Source organism: Danio rerio, chromosome 20, assembly GCF_049306965.1.
Source record: "Danio rerio strain Tuebingen ecotype United States chromosome 20, GRCz12tu, whole genome shotgun sequence".
Taxonomy (NCBI): Eukaryota; Metazoa; Chordata; class Actinopteri; order Cypriniformes; family Danionidae; genus Danio; species Danio rerio.
In genome coordinates, this window is record NC_133195.1 from 1,923,500 (window position 1) to 1,945,000 (window position 21,501).

The following is a 21,501-nucleotide window of genomic DNA, read 5'->3' on the forward strand; positions in this document are numbered from 1 at the left end:
GCCTGTTTTGACCATCATATCTATTAATAAAAACTATGTTTGGAACAAGAGGAAGCTAATATAGAAATAATGGAAAGATAGAAAGGCAACAGTGACTTAAATAAGCACTCGTTACAACTGAGCTCTGCAGAACAGCATCTCTGAACACACAACACGACCAACCTTGAGGCGGATGGGCTACAGCAGCAGAAGAGCACACCGGGTGCCGCTCCTGTCAGCTAAGAACAGGAAACTGAGGCTACAATTCACACAGACTCACCAAAACTGGACAATAGAAGATTGGAGAAACGTTGCTGCTCTGAGTCTCCATTTCTGCTGACACATTCAGATGCTCGGGTCAGAATTTGGCATCAACAACATGAAAGCATGGATCCATCCTGCCTTGTATCAGCGGTTCAGGCTGGGGGTGGTGGTGTAATGGTGTGAGGATATTTTCTTGGCATATTTTCGGACCATTAGTACCAGTTGAGCATTGTGTCAACGCCACAGCCTGCCTGAGTACTGTTGCAAATCTGCAGCAACTGTGTGATGTTATCATGTCAATATGGAGCAAAATCTCTGAGGAATATTTCCAGTATCTTGTTGAATCTATGCAGGGGCAAAGTTTTTTATTTTTTATTTTATTATTATTTTTTATATGTATTGTTTTTACATGCAGGCAAGCTTTTATCTCGTTCAACATGTGAATATTATGATGACATTGATGATGGTAATAATAGTAAATGTTAAGCATTTGGCCCAATCAGTGATAGTTTCGAGAGGGGCCGACTCAATCAAAGGTTACGCGGAGATAATCAAAATCTGGCAAGAATGTCAAACAAACAGAACGTATGGTAATGTGGGCGGGTGTGGCTATAGTGCCAGGGCTGAATTTTTGTCCCAATCCGTCCCTGAATCTATGCCATGAAGGATTAAGGCAGCTCTGAAGGCAAAAGGGGGTTCAACCCGCTACCAGTATGGTCTACTTTATAAAACGGCCGGTAAATGCATTTAAGACAGGAGGTTCACCAGGCACAAGTAAATGCAAACTATATGACGTACCAGACCCAGCAGAAATCTACACTGAATATTTTTACATCAGAGGAGAAATGTGGATCTCGATCTGAGAATTAAATGACAGGCTAGTTTCTAAAAAGGGGAGGAGCTGCTCTATAAGCCCCACCCTAAGAGTAAAAGTTGCTGATTTCATGTAGCAGATGTGGCTAACAGAAAGGACAACCCAGAGCTCACAGCAGGACTGTCTTTAAAGATTTATCATTTATTGGTCAAATTCAGCTTCCCCTTAATGGATGGAGTTTTTACTTCCTTCACCAACTGTTGTCCTGCATAAATGTGCAACTGCTGCGCCAAGCTTTTGTCTCATTATATTACCATCTTCAGTTCCACTAATGCAAAAGCAATGATTTAGTTTCGTCTGATTTATAAATGACTTCTGTACAGTCTTGTGCCGTAATATTCAATCACAGGTTTTTCAGAGACTTATGAAGGGCCAGATTGCCCCGAAATGAAAACGTGCTCATCATTTACTCACCCACCCTCGAGCGATTGTAAACTTTCATCAGTTTCTTTCTTCTGTTGAACACAAAACATTATATTCTGAGGAATGCTGGAAAAAGCACGCACTGACATCAATTGTCATCATCATCATGATCATCATTGTCATCCGCATAATGCAGACCTTTATGTCCACTTCATATGAAATCTTTAAGTTTTGTCATTATTATTAGGATTATTCATTTTTTCCCTGATGAGAGCGCTGATACAGACCACTTGTGTGAGGAGGAGAAGGGACTGCGCCATCATCCATTTGGAGCTGCACACTGGTGTTGGTGTGGAGAGCCCCTCTCATATGATTGTAGACATTTTCAATGTATGGTCATACACAATGAATGCGCCGAATATATGTACATTACTTACTTACTTACTAGTGTGAATTTGAAGGTAGTGTTTTGTGTGATTGATGATGACGATGTTAACGGTTCCCCAGGTGAGTCCACTGGAGCCTTGGCCCTGCACACCCTGCACATGTGACCTGCGAGGGGCACTTCACTCTACATGCGTCCCTGATGAGAGTCAGGCCACCACAGGTACAACACAATCCACTACACAATACAGCACAACACACAGCAGGGACACTGGCCAAAACGCAAAGCTGACAGAAAGGAAAACAGCTGATGGAGTATACACTAATCTGCGCATTATTCAGACACAAGATGGAGACAAACAGTCAAAAACACAACAGAAACTAAAACAGCTGATGGAGTATACACTAACCTGTGCATTATTCAGACACTAGATGGAGACAAACAGTCAAAGACACAACAGACACTAAAACAGCTGATGGAGTATACACTAACCTGTGCATTATTCAGACACAAGATGGAGACAAACAGTCAAACACACAACAGACACTAAAACAGCTGATGGAGTATACACTAACCTGCACATTATTCAGACACTAGGTGGAGACAAACAGACAAAAACACAACAGAAACTAAAACAGCTGATGGAGTATACACTAACCTGCGCATTATTCAGACACTAGATGGAGACAAACAGTCAAAAACACAACAGAAACTAAAACAGCTGATGGAGTATACACTAACCTGCACATTATTCAGACACTAGGTGGAGACAAACAGACAAAAACACAACAGAAACTAAAACAGCTGATGGAGTATACACTAACCTGTGCATTATTCAGACACTAGATGGAGACAAACAGTCAAAGACACAACAGACACTAAAACAGCTGATGGAGTAAACACTAACCTGTGCATTATTCAGACACAAGATGGAGACAAACAGTCAAACACACAACAGACACTAAAACAGCTGATGGAGTATACACTAACCTTCGCATTATTCAGACACTAGATGGAGACAAACAGTCAAAAACACAACAGAAACTAAAACAGCTGATGGAGTATACACTAACCTGCACATTATTCAGACACTAGGTGGAGACAAACAGACAAAAACACAACAGAAACTAAAACAGCTGATGGAGTATACACTAACCTGCGCATTATTCAGACACTAGATGGAGACAAACAGTCAAAGACACAACAGACACTGAAACAGCTGATGGAGTATACACTAACCTGCGCATTATTCAGACACTAGATGGAGACAAACAGTCAAAAACACAACAGAAACTAAAACAGCTGATGGAGTATACACTAACCTGCGCATTATTCAGACACTAGATGGAGACAAACAGTCAAAAACACAACAGAAACTAAAACAGCTGATGGAGTATACACTAACCTGCGCATTATTCAGACACTAGATGGAGACAAACAGTCAAAAACACAACAGAAACTAAAACAGCTGATGGAGTATACACTAACCTGCGCATTATTCAGACACTAGATGGAGACAAACAGTCAAAGACACAACAGACACTAAATTAGCTGATGGAGTATACACTAACCTGCGCATTATCCAGACACTAGATGGAGACAAACAGTCAAAGACACAACAGACACTAAATTAGCTGATGGAGTATACTCTAACCTGCGCATTATTCAGACACAAGATGGAGAAGGTAAAAAACCCAAAGCCGACAGAAATTAATACAGCTGATGGAGTATACACTAACCTGCACATTATTCAGACACAAGATGGAGACAAACAGTCAAAAACACAACAGAAACTAAAACAGCTGATGGAGTATACACTAACCTGCGCATTATTCAGACACAAGATGGAGACAAACAGTCAAAAACACAACAGAAACTAAAACAGCTGATGGAGTATACACTAACCTGCGCATTATTCAGACACTAGATGGAGACAAACAGTCAAAGACACAACAGACACTGAAACAGCTGATGGAGTTTACACTAACCTTCGCATTATTCAGACACTAGATGGAGACAAACAGTCAAAAACACAACAGAAACTAAAACAGCTGATGGAGTATACACTAACCTCCGCATTATTCAGACACTAGATGGAGACAAACAGTCAAAAACACAACAGACACTAAAACAGCTGATGGAGTATACACTAACCTGCGCATTATTCAGACACAAGATGGAGACAAACAGTCAAAGACACAACAGACACTAAAACAGCTGATGGAGTATACACTAACCTGCGCATTATTCAGACACTAGATGGAGACAGTCGAAAACACAACAGAAACTAAAACAGCTGATGGAGTATACACTAACCTGCGCATTATTCAGACACTAGATGGAGACAAACAGACAAGAACACAAAGCTGACAGACACTAAAACAGCTGATGGAGGATACACTAATCTGCGCATTATTCAGACACTAGATAGCGCCAAACAATCAGCAACACAACGCAGACAGAATTGAAAACAGCTGTTGGAGTATACACTAATCTGCGCATTATTCAAGACAGCACTAAGCAGTTCAAACTGAGATCCAAACTGAGATAACTCCAGTAGTATAGCAGTGTGTTTGGTGTAGAGTTGATGTGACGGTGTGTTTGTTGTGTGCAGATCTGCCTGTGGGCTCGTGCATCTGTAAGCCGGGATACGCAGGTGAGCACTGTGACAGGTGTGTGTTTGGATATGCTGGATTCCCTCAGTGTGAGCGCTGCAGATGCAGCAGTGACGGCAGTATTAACCAGGATCCCTGCCAGCCGCCCTGTGTGTGTAAGGTATGACACGTCTCAACACAACACGCATAAGTATTGCTATATCTGCTGTTCTATAAATTCACTAAGGTTTTTTAAACTATATCCACATAAATTATTAGCCCTTTTGTAAATTTTCGCAATTATTTGCCAAATTATGTTTAAACAGAGCAATTAATTTTTCATAGTATTTCCTATAATATTTTTTCTTCTGGAGAAAGTCTCATTTGTTTTATTTTGGCTAGAATAAAAGCAGTTTTTAATTTTTTTAACCATTTTAAAGTTAATCTTTTTATTTGCTATCTCTTTTAAGCAATTTTATTTTGATTGTCTACAAAACAAACCATAAGTCTTATTTTATTTACTTTTTTGAGTTTGGCTAGAATAAAGGCTTTTTAAAATTTTGTAAAACTATTTTTAGGGTCAATATTATTATATTAGCCCCTTTAGAAATATCCCTTTTAGCAGTTGTCTTCCTGCAAAATGTGCCTTGTAAAATATTTGAAACTGCGTTTTGGATTTTCTGAGAAACGGCTTCATGGAGGTCTGTGTGTAGGCTGGGGTCTTGATGTTTAGATATTTATAGATGCCAATCAGTGTTTCTGAAATCTGCTGTTCGCATGAGTTTATCCGCTAATTAGAAAAGAAGCGTTATTAAGCACGACGACGCAAAAGTGACCCTGGTCAGAAGATGCAAGGTCACATATGCACAGTACAGAGAACCTGCAGCATCAGTAATTAAAAAAGCAACCCCTGCTAATGTCCAGCGCAGAGATAATGACGCTCACGACGGAATGAGGCCAGCAAGAGGAGGATTATTGATTATTGAGGATTTGACACAATTCAAGACAATCGATTCCTCAAAAGTCATCCAGGAGTTCCTACAACAACAAGTCTGTAAACTCAAACCTGCTTGTTTTAGTAACACTGAAGGTTAAAGATATATGATAAGATATGCTTCTCTATGTCTATTTTTCATCTGAAACGTGACATATTTCAGATTATACAACAGTGCTGTCTGGTTCTCGAATCTGATTGGCTGATAGCAGTGATATATTAAGGTAATATCAGCACCCGTACAGCCTCTTTACCCTTTGTGTATCGCTCCGCCCACATACAGCCAGCAAAAGGCAGACACTACAGATCTGAAGTGTAAAAGATGCTTGCTCAGCTGTTTAACTGTCAGCTTATGATTTGAATCCAACGCGGAAGAAAGTAGTTCCTCATACAAAAGGGTTTTTGAGACTCTCCATGTTTGATTTTGTTAATATATACACAATTATGCCGTCAAACCCTGCTGAAAAATCCAGCTTAAACCAGCCTGGGCTGGTTGGCTGGTTTTAGCTGGTCAACCAGGCTGGTTTTAGAGGGGTTTTGGCCACTTCCAGGCTGGTTTCCAGCCATTTCCAGCCTGGTCTTAGCTGGTTAGGCTGGGAGATGACCAGCTAAAACCAGCTTGACCAGCCTAGCAGGCTGGGAGCCCAGCCAAAACCAGCTATGTCCAGCTTAAACCAGGCTGGTCAAGCTGGTTTTAGCTGGATTTAGCTGGTCATTTTTCAGCCTGACCAGCTAAGACCAGGCTAAAAATGGCTGAAAACCAGCCTGGAAGTGGCCAAAACCCCTCTAAAACCAGCCTGGTTGACCAGCTAAAACCAGCCAACCAGCCTAGGCTGGTTTAAGCTGGATTTTTCAGCAGGGAACTGTTGTATAAACGCAATATCACACTCGTAGCAGTGAGATTAGGCTGTATATCGGCACTGGTGGGGGCACAATGCACGCCTCCCACCAGTGCCGATATATACAGCCATATCGCACTGCTACTCATGTGATATTGCTCATTTATACGTATTTCACGTATTTTCAGTATTTCAGATTCACAAACATGTAGACAGCGCCCTCTAGTGTGTTCTTAATCTGAAACATACAACAAAAACAATCCCTAAGGAACGTATATCCAATTCACAACAATGTAGCCAGTTCCCTCTAGTGGATCTATTTGAAACATAAGACAAAATGCACCCAGTTAAAATAATTTAGATTCACAAACCTAGACAACCTCTAGTGTATTTGTCATCTAAAATGTACAACAAAAACATTCCTTAAGTAACATTTCAGATTCGCAAAACCTATGACAGCACCATCTAGTAGATTTGTCATGTGAAACATAAAACAAAACGTACTCTAGATAAAATATTTTAGATTTGCAAATCTAGACAGCGCCCTCTAGTGGATTTGTCAACTAAAAATGTACAAAAACATGAAGTATCCCTAAGTATCATGTTTCAGATTCGCAAAATGTGTGACAGCGCCATCTAGTGGATATGTCATTTGAAACACACGACAAAAGCGTACCCTAGGTGAAAATTTATATTATGAGGTTCAGGGCTGTGAGCCCAACTAAAGCATAAACTTTTCTCCATGATGGTGACTTTAGTCTATGTCAGGGGTCACCAATCTCTGTCCTGGAGGGCCGGTGTCCCTCCAGTGTTTAGCTTCAACTTACTTCATAAACCTGGCTGAGTGTTTCAAGTATACCTAAGATCTTGATTAGCTTGTTCAGGTGTGTCTGATTAGTGTTGGAGCCACATTTGCCATATCTTCTCTGGGCCACATTAGCCATAGTTTACTGTGCCAAATATTCGCCAAAAGTGGCCCACATATGTTTTAGGATAACTGGGCCACATTTGCACTTACACGTGTGAGCCACTTTAGGTTTGGACCCAGATTACACTTAAATGACTATGCCACATTTTTGCCAACTGTGGCCCACATTTGTCCTCTGGCATTTGGGCCAAATTGATCATTTTCCACATGGGCCACATTAGGCTCACATTCAGATTACATTTTGCCATAAGTGCCAAATCTTTGCCTTAAATGACCCATATATGAATCTGAATATGTGCCCCCTCCTTTGTTATTATACAGGTGGGCCACTTCAGGCTCACATTCATTTTGTCTGGACCAAAGAAAGACCACCAGTGCAGCATACCTGCCTAAAGTGGCCCACATTTGTGTATGCTATCTGGGGAGGTGTCAAAATTCCTGGAGGGCCGCAGCCCTGCAAAGTATCCCTCCAGCCCTGCTTCAACACACCTATCTGTAGGTGTCGAACAAGCCTGAAGCACTCAGTTAGTTTGACCAAGTGTGTTGGAACTAAACTGTGCAGAGCTGCTGCCCTCCTGGACTTTGACGCCTGTGTTTAGACTTTCAGATGAACAGAACTCCAGCACAGAAACATCAGCGGCAGTTTTCCAGAGACCAGTCATTCAGAAACACTGCTGTGGTACTAACCTGTAGTTCACATGGACAGTAAATCAGGCTTTGCATCCACACAGAAGGTCAGCTCGGCCTGTTCTTCTCGAGTTGGCAGAGGCCTCTAATGACTGATTTCAGCTCAGGGACTCGTTGTGGGATCTCAAGGTGATTTCAGTTTTCCAGCAGCAAAGTACATGGTGAGTGTTTTGCAGTAAAACATGCCGTACACCCATGCTGTGACTCAACCTTTCCGAAGTAGGTGGACGGTTCAGATGCATGAGGGATCTGACAAGCAGAACGCTGATGCCAAGAAAGCAACGGCTGCTTTTCTACAGCAGTTAAAAACATCAGTTGCATTGTTCCTTCTTCACTGTTTTGTGAAACGAGATCTGGAGCAAGAACACATGCAGGATGGGGCTTGATTTTTGCCCATGGGGAGTTGATTGGACGGCTGCGGTTTTTTTATTGGTGGATCCGATTTGAGTGACAGGCTGATACTGCCCTCACATCAGCAAACACCAATGAGAGAAGGGGAACAGTTCAATTTAGGTCTTCACTGAAAAGGCTGTGAATAATTCAATTTAATTCAGCTTTATTTGTATAGCGCTTTTACAATGTAGATTGTGTCAAAGCAGCTTCACATAAATGGTCATAGTAACTGGATCAGGGTAGTTCAGTTTTTAGTGTTTAAGTTCAGTTCAGTTTAGCTCAGTTCAGTGTGGTTTAAAGTCATTACTGAGAGTCCAAACACTGAAGAGCAAATTCATCGATGCGTAGCTTTACAGATCCTGAACCATGCAAGCCAGTGGCGACAGCGGAGAGGGAAAAAACCTTTACCAATAGGAGAGTGACAAAAAAAACCTTGAGAGAACCAGACTCAGTTCAGCACGACCATTTTAATTTCTCCGCTGGCCAAAAGTCTTGTGCAGAGCTGCAGCCTCAGAATACTGATGTAGATGGGATTTTTCAGCTTTTTTATTTGCAACAATTTCAAAAACTCGTTTCCACATTATCATTATGGAGGATTGTGTGGAGAATGTTGAGGAAATAAATTAATTTTACCCATTGTGAAATAAGGCTGCTATATAAACAAATGTGGAAGAAAAGTGAAGAGCTATCAATACTTTCCGGATGCGCTGTATATTGATTATTCTTGGTTTACTTGGGGTTTTTACACTCTCTCAAACTCCTATTTTTCTTTCTTTACTCTCCTTTATGAATGTGTGTTTGTGTTAGGTGTTAGTTTCTGTTTGTTAGTCAATAAAGCTTCATTTTTTTTGGTGTCCAAACTTGGATATTTCTAGAAAGCCTAGTAAGAGCTTGATTAGGTAGCCCAGGTGCGTCTGATTGGGTTTGGAGCTAAACTTTGCAGGACACCGGCCCTCCAGGACCGAGTTTGGACAAGGGGAAGGAGTAGAAAAATAGAATTAGGATTGGGCCTTAATGTGTCCCAGCACTAAATCAGTTTCCGACTCTAATAAGTGAAGTTTATTTATATACAAATTTCGAGAGTATCACGTGCTTATGATTGCTTACAGCTGTTCCAACTTTAGCTAATGACTAATTATCCTATCAGACGATCGTAACTCACTATAAATAACCAGACTTTTCTCATCTCAATAGCCCCTTGCACACATACAGACCTTTCCGGGAAATTACCGGCAATTTTCCGGAAAGGTTGTATGTGTGAACAGGCCCTTTTTGAAAATACCGGTAAATTCGTTCTGGCTATTTTCTGGAAAGAGAAGTTGTAACATTACCGGTAATTTGCCGGAATGCTGCGCTGTGTGAATGCAGAAGGAAGATTACCGTAATAAGCGCGTGCACGTCTAGAACGTGCTGACATCAGACACCTGCTTTAGCCAATCACAACAGTCAGACGCATTCACGTGCGCGCGGTTTATGAGAATAAAAGCCTTTGAATATTTTTTCCAGACACCTTTAGCTGCTAGATGTTAGTCAGATCATGTTTATATGTTCCTTCTTAATGCTGTGTAAATAATTATCGATAAAATGTTTATGATAATCCGTTGTTTGTTTACCTTCAAGCTTTGCGTGTGCCCGTGAGCGCCCATAGCGCCAGCACACACAGATATTAGAACATCTCGACATGCGAAAGTGTTTCCCTATGTTTTCATTAGAGTTGTACTCAATACTGATCCATCCGAAGAGTTTGTAATGTAGTCAAATGTTTACAAACACAAGCGCAGCCGTTTAGAGGTAATTTCTGGTTAATGATGTCAGAATTTACCGGCATTTTGCGATGGATGTGTAAATGCTCTTTTCCGGAAAAATTCAGTAACGTCCTCGCCTGTGTGAACAGCGTTTTTTTTAATATACCGGTAAAGTAGTTCCGGAAATTTTCCGGATATTTACCGGTATCACTGTGTGAAAGGGGCTAATATCTTTGTCTTGAAGAAACCCCCCCCACCCATCCCTACTTTCCCTCGTTTCAAACGGGCGACACGATGGCCAGTGATTAGCGATGTTGCCTCACAGCAAGAACGCCCCTGGTTTAATTCCCTTCCAAACCAGTTGACATTTCTGTGCGGAGTTTTGCTCATTCTCCCCATGATCGCGTGGGTTTTCCCCGGGTCCTCCGGTTTCCTCCCACAATTCAAAAACAAGCACCCTAAACAATTAATCCAAAATTATTATTTTAGCTAAACTCTGAGTACACCTTCAGCATCCATATCTGACACGTAGCTACAATAAGCAGGAGGGTTAGTCATCGAGATCTACCTGAGCTCAAACTCCCCTCTCGCCCTGCAACGGGAGAGAACCCAGGGCTCGAGGATCTTATAAGCTCAAGGCTCTCTCCGGGGACAGCACGCCAAACAAGCTTTATTCTCAATCATCAGCTAAGTGTGAACTCTTGAGAGAGTTTCAGTGCACCAACTGAGAAATGGTGTAAATGTGAGATCAGCCTCTTCTGTAACGCAGGTCTTCAGATGATTGTGGAGGATTTCACAGGACTCCTCTGGATGGATGAGCAGACGAGTAGAGGTGAAGAGTGTAAATGAAGAGGCTGTAGATGGTCTGATCTGTTGAGTGATGTCTGCGCCAGTCTAAACGAACATTAGGAAACATCAGTAAATTACACCCACAGACGGGATGGACTCGCTCCAGGTGCCGCTGCCTGATGCCAAACCTGCCGAGAGCTGACATATACAGAAATAAAGCAAAGTGTCAGAACACAGCCTGGTGACGGAAACAGAAAAGTACGTCTGAGGGAAGTTGTGAGAAACTGTTAGAAAAGTTCTCCCTTTTGATTGGCATTCAGAAGTTGATAGCAGTCTCTTTAAAGCGTGAGTTCACCCAAAAATGTACACAATGTTATTAAAGGTGCAGTAGGTGATTGTCTCCAGAAACATGTTTTGTTGTGCTGGTTGAAAGTCTCTTCACATTAGATAAGATTCAACTCTATTGTCATCACACATGTACAAGTACAATGCAACGAAATGCAGTTTAGGTCTAACCAGCAGTGCAATAGCAGCAAGTGCAGGACGCAGGTATCAGTTATAAAGTGCAGTTATAGAAAAACTATGGTCATATTTACAGATGGATGTACTATCAACAGTATATACAGGTTGGATTAGCTATGAACAGATTTACAATATATAAATATATATGTGCAGGTTGCTATTAATAATCTGTAGTGTGCAGATAAATAAAGATGATTACAAGTGTATATGTGCAGTTCAAATAAGTGAATCAGTGCAATGTAGGTTAATAAATATGTGCAAATTTTAAATATGCAAATGTTAAACAGTGTAGTGATTGTGAGGAGTATATGTTAGAGGAGAGTGGGGGGTGTATTGGAAGGGCTGTGAGGGGCAGAGTTCAAGAGGGGGACAGCTCTGGGGAAAAAGCTGTTCTTCAGTCTGCTGGTTTTTGTATGGGGGAGCCTGAAGCGCCTGCCGGAAGGCAGTTTGTGAGCGGGGTGAAAGGTGTCCTTCAGAATACTGCATGCTCGGCACAGACAGTGTTTCCTTTGGATGTCCTCTATGGCTTGCAGTGTGGTCCATGTGATGCGTTGGGCAGTTTTCACCACCTGCTGCTCAGCAACAGAGCAGCTTCCATACCAGACTGTGACGCGGTTGGTCAGGATGCTCTCTATTGTGCTGTGGTAGAAGTTCACCAAGACGGCTGATTAACTCTGGTTCTTCTTAAGTTACCTTAAGAAGAATAGGTGCTGGTGAGCCTTCTTGACCAGGCTGGAGGTGTTGGTGGTCCAGGAAAGGTCCTTTGACTAATAGCCTAATAGAAAACGCAGACACATCATTTCAACATGCTGCTATTTAGCCTACTACTAAATGCCTATTTCACTTAATTTTTTAGTAAATAGATAGAATAATAAGTCATTTACATTATAGCCTAATAATATTTACATTTGTAGTTGTCCATAGCAACCCCAAAAACGTACCTGCTTGCCTTGCATATCTAATTAATGGGCACAGTTTTTCGACTATTTTTTTATTTTTTTGCTGTGGATGTTATTGAGCTTGTAGAAATCGGAAACAACACAGTTCTGCGACACAGATGAACCTTTATTGATATCTCTATCAGACAATACCTATTTTATATGCCAAATGAAACAACAGGCAGTAAAAAAAATATTAACATAAATATCTTAATGTAGGCTATAGTCGCATGCTTTGGCAAACAGTTGAAAATTTTTTAATAAAAACGTCATATCGTGCCTAAGCCTTGTAGGCTCAGTCACTCCCACAATTAGGATTTAAATTAGAAAAATAGATATGCCATCCCTCTTTGAGCGAACCTGACCAGGCTAAAGTGCATGTATGACAAGTGCCCCAATAACCCATGGACTTAGGATCATCCCCATTCTCCTCAAACTTGAAGCATAACGAAATACTACGCCATTAAATTTGCGACAAAGAAATTCTGGCAAAATAACCTTAGCCTCGGAACGTAAAAGCGAGGCCAACATGTCTAGAATAGAATAGGCTAAACCAATATGAACGTAAAATTATCAGCTGACCGAACTCAAAAGTTTATATTGAACATATGTGTAGCCTAAATAACATAGGCTAATTGGTTTAATATGCCTGACCTTAGGTCTAGTTTGATTTTTTCTTGGCACAATGCAGGAATAAAATAGCATCCACAGTGTCAGGATTCAGACGGGAGCGCCTGCATAGCCACTATAATGCGCCCTGCTGCACTGAAGGAGCGCTCGCTCGCAGCACTTGTTGCTGAAATGCATAGAATTCTCTTGGAAAGGTGCTGTAGTCGTGGGAATGCCTGGCCTTATTTCTCCCAAAAGGAAAGTAGATTTTCCTCTGCTGATCCGTCTATACGGAAGTTTGTAGAGGAATACTTCTGTACACTTCATCCAGAATTAGTGTATCCGATTCCTCCTCCCATTCTGTGAAGTCAGTCCTAGGCTTTTTCGTTGGTGCGCCAGCTATGAATATAAAAACAGTACAACCGCCCGCCACCCGCCCGAATTTAATTAAAATATTATTTTTTCGTAACGTCATCCGCCCGATCCGCGGTTTATCCGCGGAGTCCGCGGCTATAACCGCCAACCGCGCATCTCTAGTCCCCAGGATCTCGAAGGATGAGACAGGCTCAACGGTCATCCTATTGATGTGGATGGGATCATGTGAGCCTGTTCGTCCCTTCCTGAAGTCCACAATGAGCTCCTTGGTCTTGTTGGTGTTAAGGAGCAGATTGTTGTTGGTGCACCAAGTGGCCAGATGCTGTATCTCCTCCCTGTAGGCCGTCTCATCATTATTGCTGATTAGACCAATTCACGTTCCTATAGTACTGATTAAAGTAAATGATCTAAATGTGTTTATATGTGTTTTTATGATCTGGGTAAGGCAGGAGACTGAAACATGTTCTTTAAATCAAAACATGTCGAGCCAATAATTCCCATAATTCAATAATCAAATGTAGATTTGTACAACTGCGCACCCCTGAAAATTACTTTGGTTCAACTTCTGCTGACAGAGACATCAATATTCAGCGTATGAACCTCAAAAATGATGACAATCAACACAACGAACAAAACTCACAAACATCACAAACAGGAGACTAAGGGTGCTTTCACACCTACACTTTTGTTTTGGAACCTTTCTCGTTTGCCCAGTTAGCGCGGTTCGTTTGGCATATGTGAACAGGGCAATCGCGCTTTGTTCCACACCAAAGTAATCGGTCTGAGACCGCCTGAGTGAGGTGGTCTCGGCTCTATTGAAACGAACCCTGGAGCGGTTCGATTGCAGTGAGAAAGCGATCCGAGCGCGGTTATATCACAGTGTTTTATGGATATGTAATAGGCATACGGAGATATGAAGAGAGAATTATGAGTAGGGCAGGAAGTTTCGCGAGTCTCCGGATGCCCGCAAACGAGTGATGATCTCCCGGTAATCTCGCGTCTCCCTCCCAGTCCTCAAATAGGCATCGTCGCGCAGCCTTCTCACCCTCCCCACTGCATCTCTCCTAAGACACATCGCGCGCACCCTGTCAATCACCACCAAACCACCACCTCTCCTGACAGCTGAGTGGGACGCTGCAAAATAAACCCTGACACTCTGACCAATGAGAGGAGAGTTTACTCGCATGTGACTTGTTTTAGCTCTTTTGGTCCGATTAGAAACTTTGCAGTGTGAAAGCGAACCGCTCCAAGAGCAAAGAGCAACAAGGTAACAATTGTAATCTCTGTTTCGAAGCAACTGAATCCATTCACAGGTGTGAACGCACCCTAAAAGAGACAAAATCAACAACGTCAACAGCAGAATCAACAGCAGATAATGAAAACTGGAGCATCAGTAAGGTATATGATGTAGTCATATTGCCATGCATGCTGGGATTTTTGTACTTTGCCACACCCTGCAAGTTTAAGGTGTAGGCCAGATCTAGGCCAGAATAAAAGCAAACTGTGGCCCAGAATCGGGTCAGTTCTGGTTCAATATAAGTTTTGTTTTCAATAATATTCAACAAAAAAGAATAGCAAGCTGTTGGAATATGAGTTGTGGTAAAGTATGTACAAGGTGTCATTTATAAGTTCTGTGTTAAAGCTCATAATGATGCAACACCATCTAAATTATTTCAAACAAAAAAAATATTAATTATAAGGAAAGTTTTAAATTTGAAATTTCTCAAATTTAGAAATCCACTGTTGTACGTTGTTGCCATATGGCAACATTTCATAAAGTACCTTAAAAATATAATTTTTTCCACATTTTTTTACAGCACTTCAAGTTAAGCCATTTTAAGAAAGGAAAAACGTCAAATATTTTTTTACAGGTTTATCAAAATGCGTGCGGTAGAGGGGTTATATCATAAAAACCTTTAAAATGATGTTTTAGATCAAATAAACTCATGTTGAAATGCATCAAACAGAAGAATGAGGACTTTTGCTGTGCTGTAGAGGCTTGAACACCTGCGCGTGTGTTTAAGTAACACACTTCCCAAGGGTTAGAGCTGCTTTACCAGTGTTTACCAGTGCATGTGGCCCACTTTTGCTGTGTGTGTGTGTCCTCAGGAGCATGTGGAGGGACGCGACTGTGACCGCTGTAAACAGGGATTTTACCATCTCAGCGGAGGACGAGTGCGCGGATGTGACAAGTGCTACTGTTCTGGAGTCGCCAGCCTGTGTGCCGAATCCCAGTGGGACTACACTAATGTAGGAGACCAGTGTGTGTGTGAGGGTGTGTGTGTGTGTGTGTGTGTGTGTGTGTGTGTGTGTGTGTGTGTGTGTGTGTGAGAGAGAGAGAGAGTGAGAGATGTCTCGATTCTCATTAGTTACACTATCTTAAATCTCTGCTTGGCTGGTGGCTTTCAGTCTTATTAAGCAGTAATGGCGCACACACACAAACACACACACACATGCATGCACACACACACACACACACACATAGCTGATTCACATGCATATCTTCCAGTTTAATGAGTTAACAAAGTTGTTGTCATCATGTTTGAACTTTCATGAGCAGTGTTTACACATATAGACACCACTACTACACACACACACACACACACACACACACACAGAGAGAGAGAAGCACACTCCTAAAACTACACATGCACACACACAGACATGCACACAGATACAAACACACACACACACACGTCAGTCGGACAACTGCGAAATGAACCGCCAACTTATCCAGCATATTTTTTACACAGCAAATGCCCTTCCAGCTTCAACCCACCACTGGGAAACAACCATACACACATTCACACACATACACTACGGACAATTTAGCCTACCCAATTTACCTGTACCGCATGTCTTTGGACTTTTGGGGGAAGCTGGAACACCCGGAGGAAATCCACGCAAACACAAGGAGAACATGCAAACTCCACACAGAAACGCCAACTGACCCAGCTGGGGCTCAAACCAGCGACCTTCTTGTTCTGAGGCGATCGTGCTACCCACAGTGCTGCCCTAGTGCAGAAACAATGCTAATTTTGCTTTGCTGATCCTCTGATTCACCTAAATTCAGATATTGTTTGTGAATTGTTAAGGTATATTCAAATCATCATAAATAAAAAAATAGGCTGCATGCCATCTGTAAACTACACCTGAAAATAGAAAATAGGCTATAAATACAACTCTAACAGAAAGTGAAGTTAATATGATACATTAAAGCCTCATTATAACCGTTCCTCCTGGTTCTGGAGAATATTATCAAACCATGCTGTGATTACAGAGGAGCAGCTCTCGTACATAACCTGTGGATAATATTGCTGGAAGGAAACAGTCTGGCTTATCCAACCACAGATCAAATTTGGGAAAATGAGCGAGAAAACTGATTGTTGCTGACCCGCTGGACTCTTCTCATTAACGGCTCTGATTCTGAACATTTATGTGAAAAAAAAATACTATTTGGCTTAATGAAAAGTGATCAGCTTAAAATAATCAGGCTTTTTTAGCTGGTTGCCAGCCATTTAAAGTCATTTTCACCTTTTTTGTTTCTTACTTTTTAAGTTCTAAAAGAAAAACATTTGTTCTTTCATTGTTCCATTTGTTCTTTCGTATTTCTTTAAATCATTTGAAAAATGAGTTTGCATAAATCAGATATTAGACAAATTATAAGATTTGACAATGATGTTTAAACATTTTATAGTTTGTAAGTGATATTGAAATGGGACACGTTCAATGTATGCACACATTTTCACATTTCCAGGGGCCTCATGTACGAAGACTTGCGTGGAAATCATACTAAAACATTGCGTACGCACAAAGCTGTAAATGTGCGCACGCAGAAAATAATTCAGATGTATGAAAGACTGTGTACGCCGAATCCCACGCATATTCTTTTCTACATCTGAATGAACGTGAAACTGAGCGCAACATGCACGAGCACAAAACCCCTCCCTGCCTCCTCCCCCGTATGAATATGCTAATGACTCTACTTTGGCAAAACCCAACGAAAAAGCAACGGCAAAAGCAAGCAAGAAGAGAAACTTTGAACAGAATATGAATTGAAGGTGCTGCTTTCGGAGGTAGACCGAAGGAAAGCGGTGTTATTTGCAAGTTTGTCCTCCGGAATTAACAACAAAAGAAAAAAATAGAGTGGGAGAGTTTAGCTGATGCGGTTAACACCGTTGGGTCTGAACATCTGAGTGAATTAAAAAAAGAGATAGTGTGATTTATAGGTGTAAAATGTTGCAGTGTCCTTATCAGTCTCAGTGGTGCAGCTCATAAGACGCATGTCAACATGTTTTGACACGTTCGAGCATGAACTCGGTTCGAGTCCAGCGTTTTATGAACTCTTTCTTCTTTTTTTCCCCCCTACTTATCAGATTTTGCCAACTATTTATCACGAGAAATACAAGTAGGAATCATTAATAAGTTTGTGCATCATATTTTATTTGCACATTTATTGAATGGAAATGTTTCTGATTCACTCATGCAAATTCATCTTTAGATAGTGTCTTTATAGCAATGTGTGTGCAGTAGATAGCTCAGATTACCCTGGGAAAACAGGCGACCGCTGGAAATTGTGCTTTAATGTTTAGCTGGTCAACTGTATGGTATGGAAACCTTATATACCTGCTAGATGAACCCGTCTCATACAGCTGCCATTGCAAGGCTCAGACACTTTGTAGTGGGCAATTTAACACAACTGCCTCTAGGAGTAGCCAATAGAAATAAAACAGACACGCACAAAAACTGTGCGTACGCCTGCCATGAAGCTGCCGTGGAGCTGCGCACATTCCCACGTTCAGTTCATCTTTAGTAAATCCAAACGTGAGCGATTCTGAGCGTGAAACCTGGCGTACGCAGCGTTGATACATGAGGCCACAGGTTTCTCAGCAGCAGAAGTCGGCTGGGTTGAATGGGAGAGTGCAACAAATCATTTGTTTACATTCCTATTTGCTCAAATAATTAAAGATAAACCCAACGATAGTGTCATCAAGGCTTTCGGAAAAAGGAAAAAAAAATAATGAGACTGATTACAACAGCAAGAAGAGAGCATAATGTTTAATTTACAGTCCCACATCCGTAAACTGCACTTCTATCAGGGCTTTTATAGTTACTGTGATAAAAGGGTATTCAACATTAATATCTCAGACATGTGTGATAAATTACATTTACTTTATGCATTGTTTTTTTTTTTATCTAAATGGTAAGACAATCACTTCACAGCCAGAAGGTCGCTGGTTTGAGCCTCGGATGGGTCTGTTGCGTGGCGTTTGCATGTTCTTCCCGTGTTGGCATTGGTGTTTGAAGCGCCTGCCGTGTTTCCCCCACAAGTCTAAAGACATGCGGGGCAGGTGAATTGGGTGGGCTACATTGGCCGTAGTGTTATGTGTGTGATTGCGTGTGTATGGGTGTTTCCCAGTGATGGGTTCCAGCTGCAATCCATCACTGGGAAACAACCATACACACTCATTCACACACATAACACTACGGACATTTTAGCTTATCCAATTCACCTGTACTGCATGTCTTTGGACTTGTTGGGGAAACCGGAGCACCTGGCGGAAACTTACTCAAACACGGGGAGAGCATGCAAACTCCACGCAGAAATGCCAACTGACCCAGCTGAGGCTCAAACCAGCGACCTTCTTGCTGTGAGGCGAGAGCACTACCCACTGTGCCACCGCCTCGCCTCAAGGCAGCCTTCATACTCTGATTTGCGGAGTGGCTTCACCTGTGAGGGCTGAACCTGCCAATATCATATGCATTCCATTGGTCTATTGTTATACAAATCAGAGTGATTGGTGCTTCTAAGAGTTTCCATAGTCAATCAACGTCTTCATTTCCTCCTTTGGGGAACGAGAGTTACGTAAGAAGACCAAGACGTTGTCTGGCTGATATTTACTCCAGTTCATCAGGAACCTCATGTGTTATCATGTGTTTGCATACAGGTGACGGATATGTCTGGATGGTATCTGACAGGAGCGGATGGGGAGGGGCTTGTGTGGGCCGAGCCAAGCAGAGAGACCGCCCATCAGGTTACTGTGAGCCAATCAGATGCTCAGACTCACCTGACAGCACCTTACTACTGGAGCGCCCCGTCTGCTTACCTGGGCAAGAAGGTGAGTCAAAGCTCTCTCTCTATCTCTCGCCCCATTCACACGGGGCGTCAGCGTCAACGCTTGCCATTCACTTTGAATGGGTGATGTCAGGCGTTGCCGAACTGCATTGTGGATCCGTCAGCACCGCTTCAGAGGTGTTGCTTGCTGCAGAAGTTGGGACTAGCTCAACTCTTAAAGCGCCGACGGAAGCATCAGCCAATCAGATCACTGTATGCAAATACACCAGCTAGACTGTGGCCTAATGCTGACTGAATTTCATTGGCTGACGCTGATGATCATTTCAGCCCCAACTTCAGCCCCGCCTTCAGTCTAGCGTTGACGCTGAAGCCCCGTGTGAATGGGGCGTCTGTGTGTGTGTGTGTGTGTGTGTGTCATCTCAATATGCTGATGTAAGTGGTGCTGTAATGGTGCACTTCACATGACCACAATACAGACATCATCTATCATCATTATGTTACGGGCTCATTTACCCTTTCATTTGCCCTTGATTTAACTTTAGTGCCCGCAGGGAGAGAGCAAGAGAGCGGGTGTGTGTGTGTGTGTGTGTGTGTGTGTGTGTGTGTGTGTGTGTGTGTGTGTGTGTGTGTGTGTGTGTAACAGAAGTATGAATATTAGATCAGATGTGTACACTGTACTAAAGTGTCTCAAAGTCAACAGTAGATAGAAATATAGAGAGAGGCATCACACACACACACACACAAATACAAGCTCTCTGACACACACTCACACACATCATTAGAATTTATATATTTATTAGATTTTTTTCTTTCATTTTAAGGTTTGGATATTTATAAGCGTTAATTCTTACAGAAAATTAGCTGTGTCCCGTATCGCATACTTATGCACTATTCTGCAACATTTTGTAGTGTAAATAGTGTAAGTAGTGCGTTCACACTGAAAACTCAGTGCACTTTAATTACCGGGATGATGCACTCATTCAGCCGGTAAAATGAAGTGTGTAATGATGGACACTTCACACTTAGATACTGTTTGACAGCTTGTTAGCAAGTTAGCAGGTTTGGCATGCTGTCCCGGGAGAGAACCCTGAGCTCGGAGATAGTTGAGCCCAGGGCTCCCGCCAGGTCCATAGAGCATGTGAGGGGAGTATGAGGTCAGGTGTTCTCGAGAGCTCCCCTCGGCAAAAGAGGAAAGGAGGAGAAGGGGTAGATAGGGGGGGTTTCTTCGGAAAAACGAAGGTAAGGGAGTAGTTCTTAGCTAGGTTACTTATAGTGAGTTTGGATAAATCTGATTGGCTAACTAATTAGTGTAGATGAGTTGCCAGCTGCAGTCAATCATATCACGTGCTCCTCTCGAAATTAGTTTGTGAAACTTCATTTATTTTGGATGGTGATAGCAAACTTCTCCTACGAGAGTGAGTATATCGCCTCCCGATGGTGAATGCGGTTATACTCACGGCAGGTATTATTTGATAGTTTGGTCATTTATTTCACTGATTTGGTTATTTATTTCATATCAGGGAAACTGGTTTGAATTTCCGCTTAGTAAAAAAACATTAGTGCAGAATTTGTGATGACACTACACACCAGAGGTCGCGTTAGCCGAATATTTTCCGTCATTGACAGATTTTTTTCAGCAGTGACTGAAAAACCTGAAGGTGATCCGTCATTTTGATGGATTATGCTGAGGGGGATCTATTGTATTCTGTTGCTAACTGTAATTCCCACTCCTGTCCAGCTGATGGCGACTGCCCTTGTTTTGTCTCCTCTTTGTCACCGCTGCGTACAGTTGCAACAATCTCACAGCAGCTGAGTGTGAGAAGTTTCTTTAAACGGCCTAATAGTTGTGATACTAACAATAAAGGTGAAAAAAAGGAAGTGATGCAGTGGATGATGAAGAACAAACAGACGAACATCCAGACCAGACCAGAGAAAAACTGTGTTATTTGCACGTTTTTCCTCCGGAATTAACAACAAAAGAAAAAAATAGAGTGGGAGAGTTTAGCTGATGCGGTTAACAAAGTTAAGTCTGACCATCGCACTGAGTGCATTAAAAAAGAGATAGTGTGATTTATAGGTGTAAAATGTTGCATTACCCTTAACAGTCTCAGTGGCGCAGCTCGTAAAACGTAAGTCATCATGTTTTG

The 21,501-nt window shown here is 42.0% G+C and overlaps 1 protein-coding gene across 7 annotated transcripts in view; it reads left to right on the top strand.

Moving 5' to 3' along the window:
- The window catches only part of lama2 (laminin, alpha 2), a 389,595-nt gene that overhangs the window by 77,172 nt on the left and 290,922 nt on the right, over positions 1-21,501 (top strand). For all 7 annotated transcript variants that reach the window (XR_012395331.1, XM_073932092.1, XM_073932093.1 and 4 more), the window contains 4 exon segments: positions 1,988-2,087; positions 4,480-4,640; positions 15,388-15,528; positions 19,227-19,397. Coding sequence is in view for 6 of the 7 variants with exons in the window: in XM_073932092.1 (XP_073788193.1) it covers positions 1,988-2,087; positions 4,480-4,640; positions 15,388-15,528; positions 19,227-19,397 (573 nt within the window). In the remaining variant the exon portion in view is untranslated.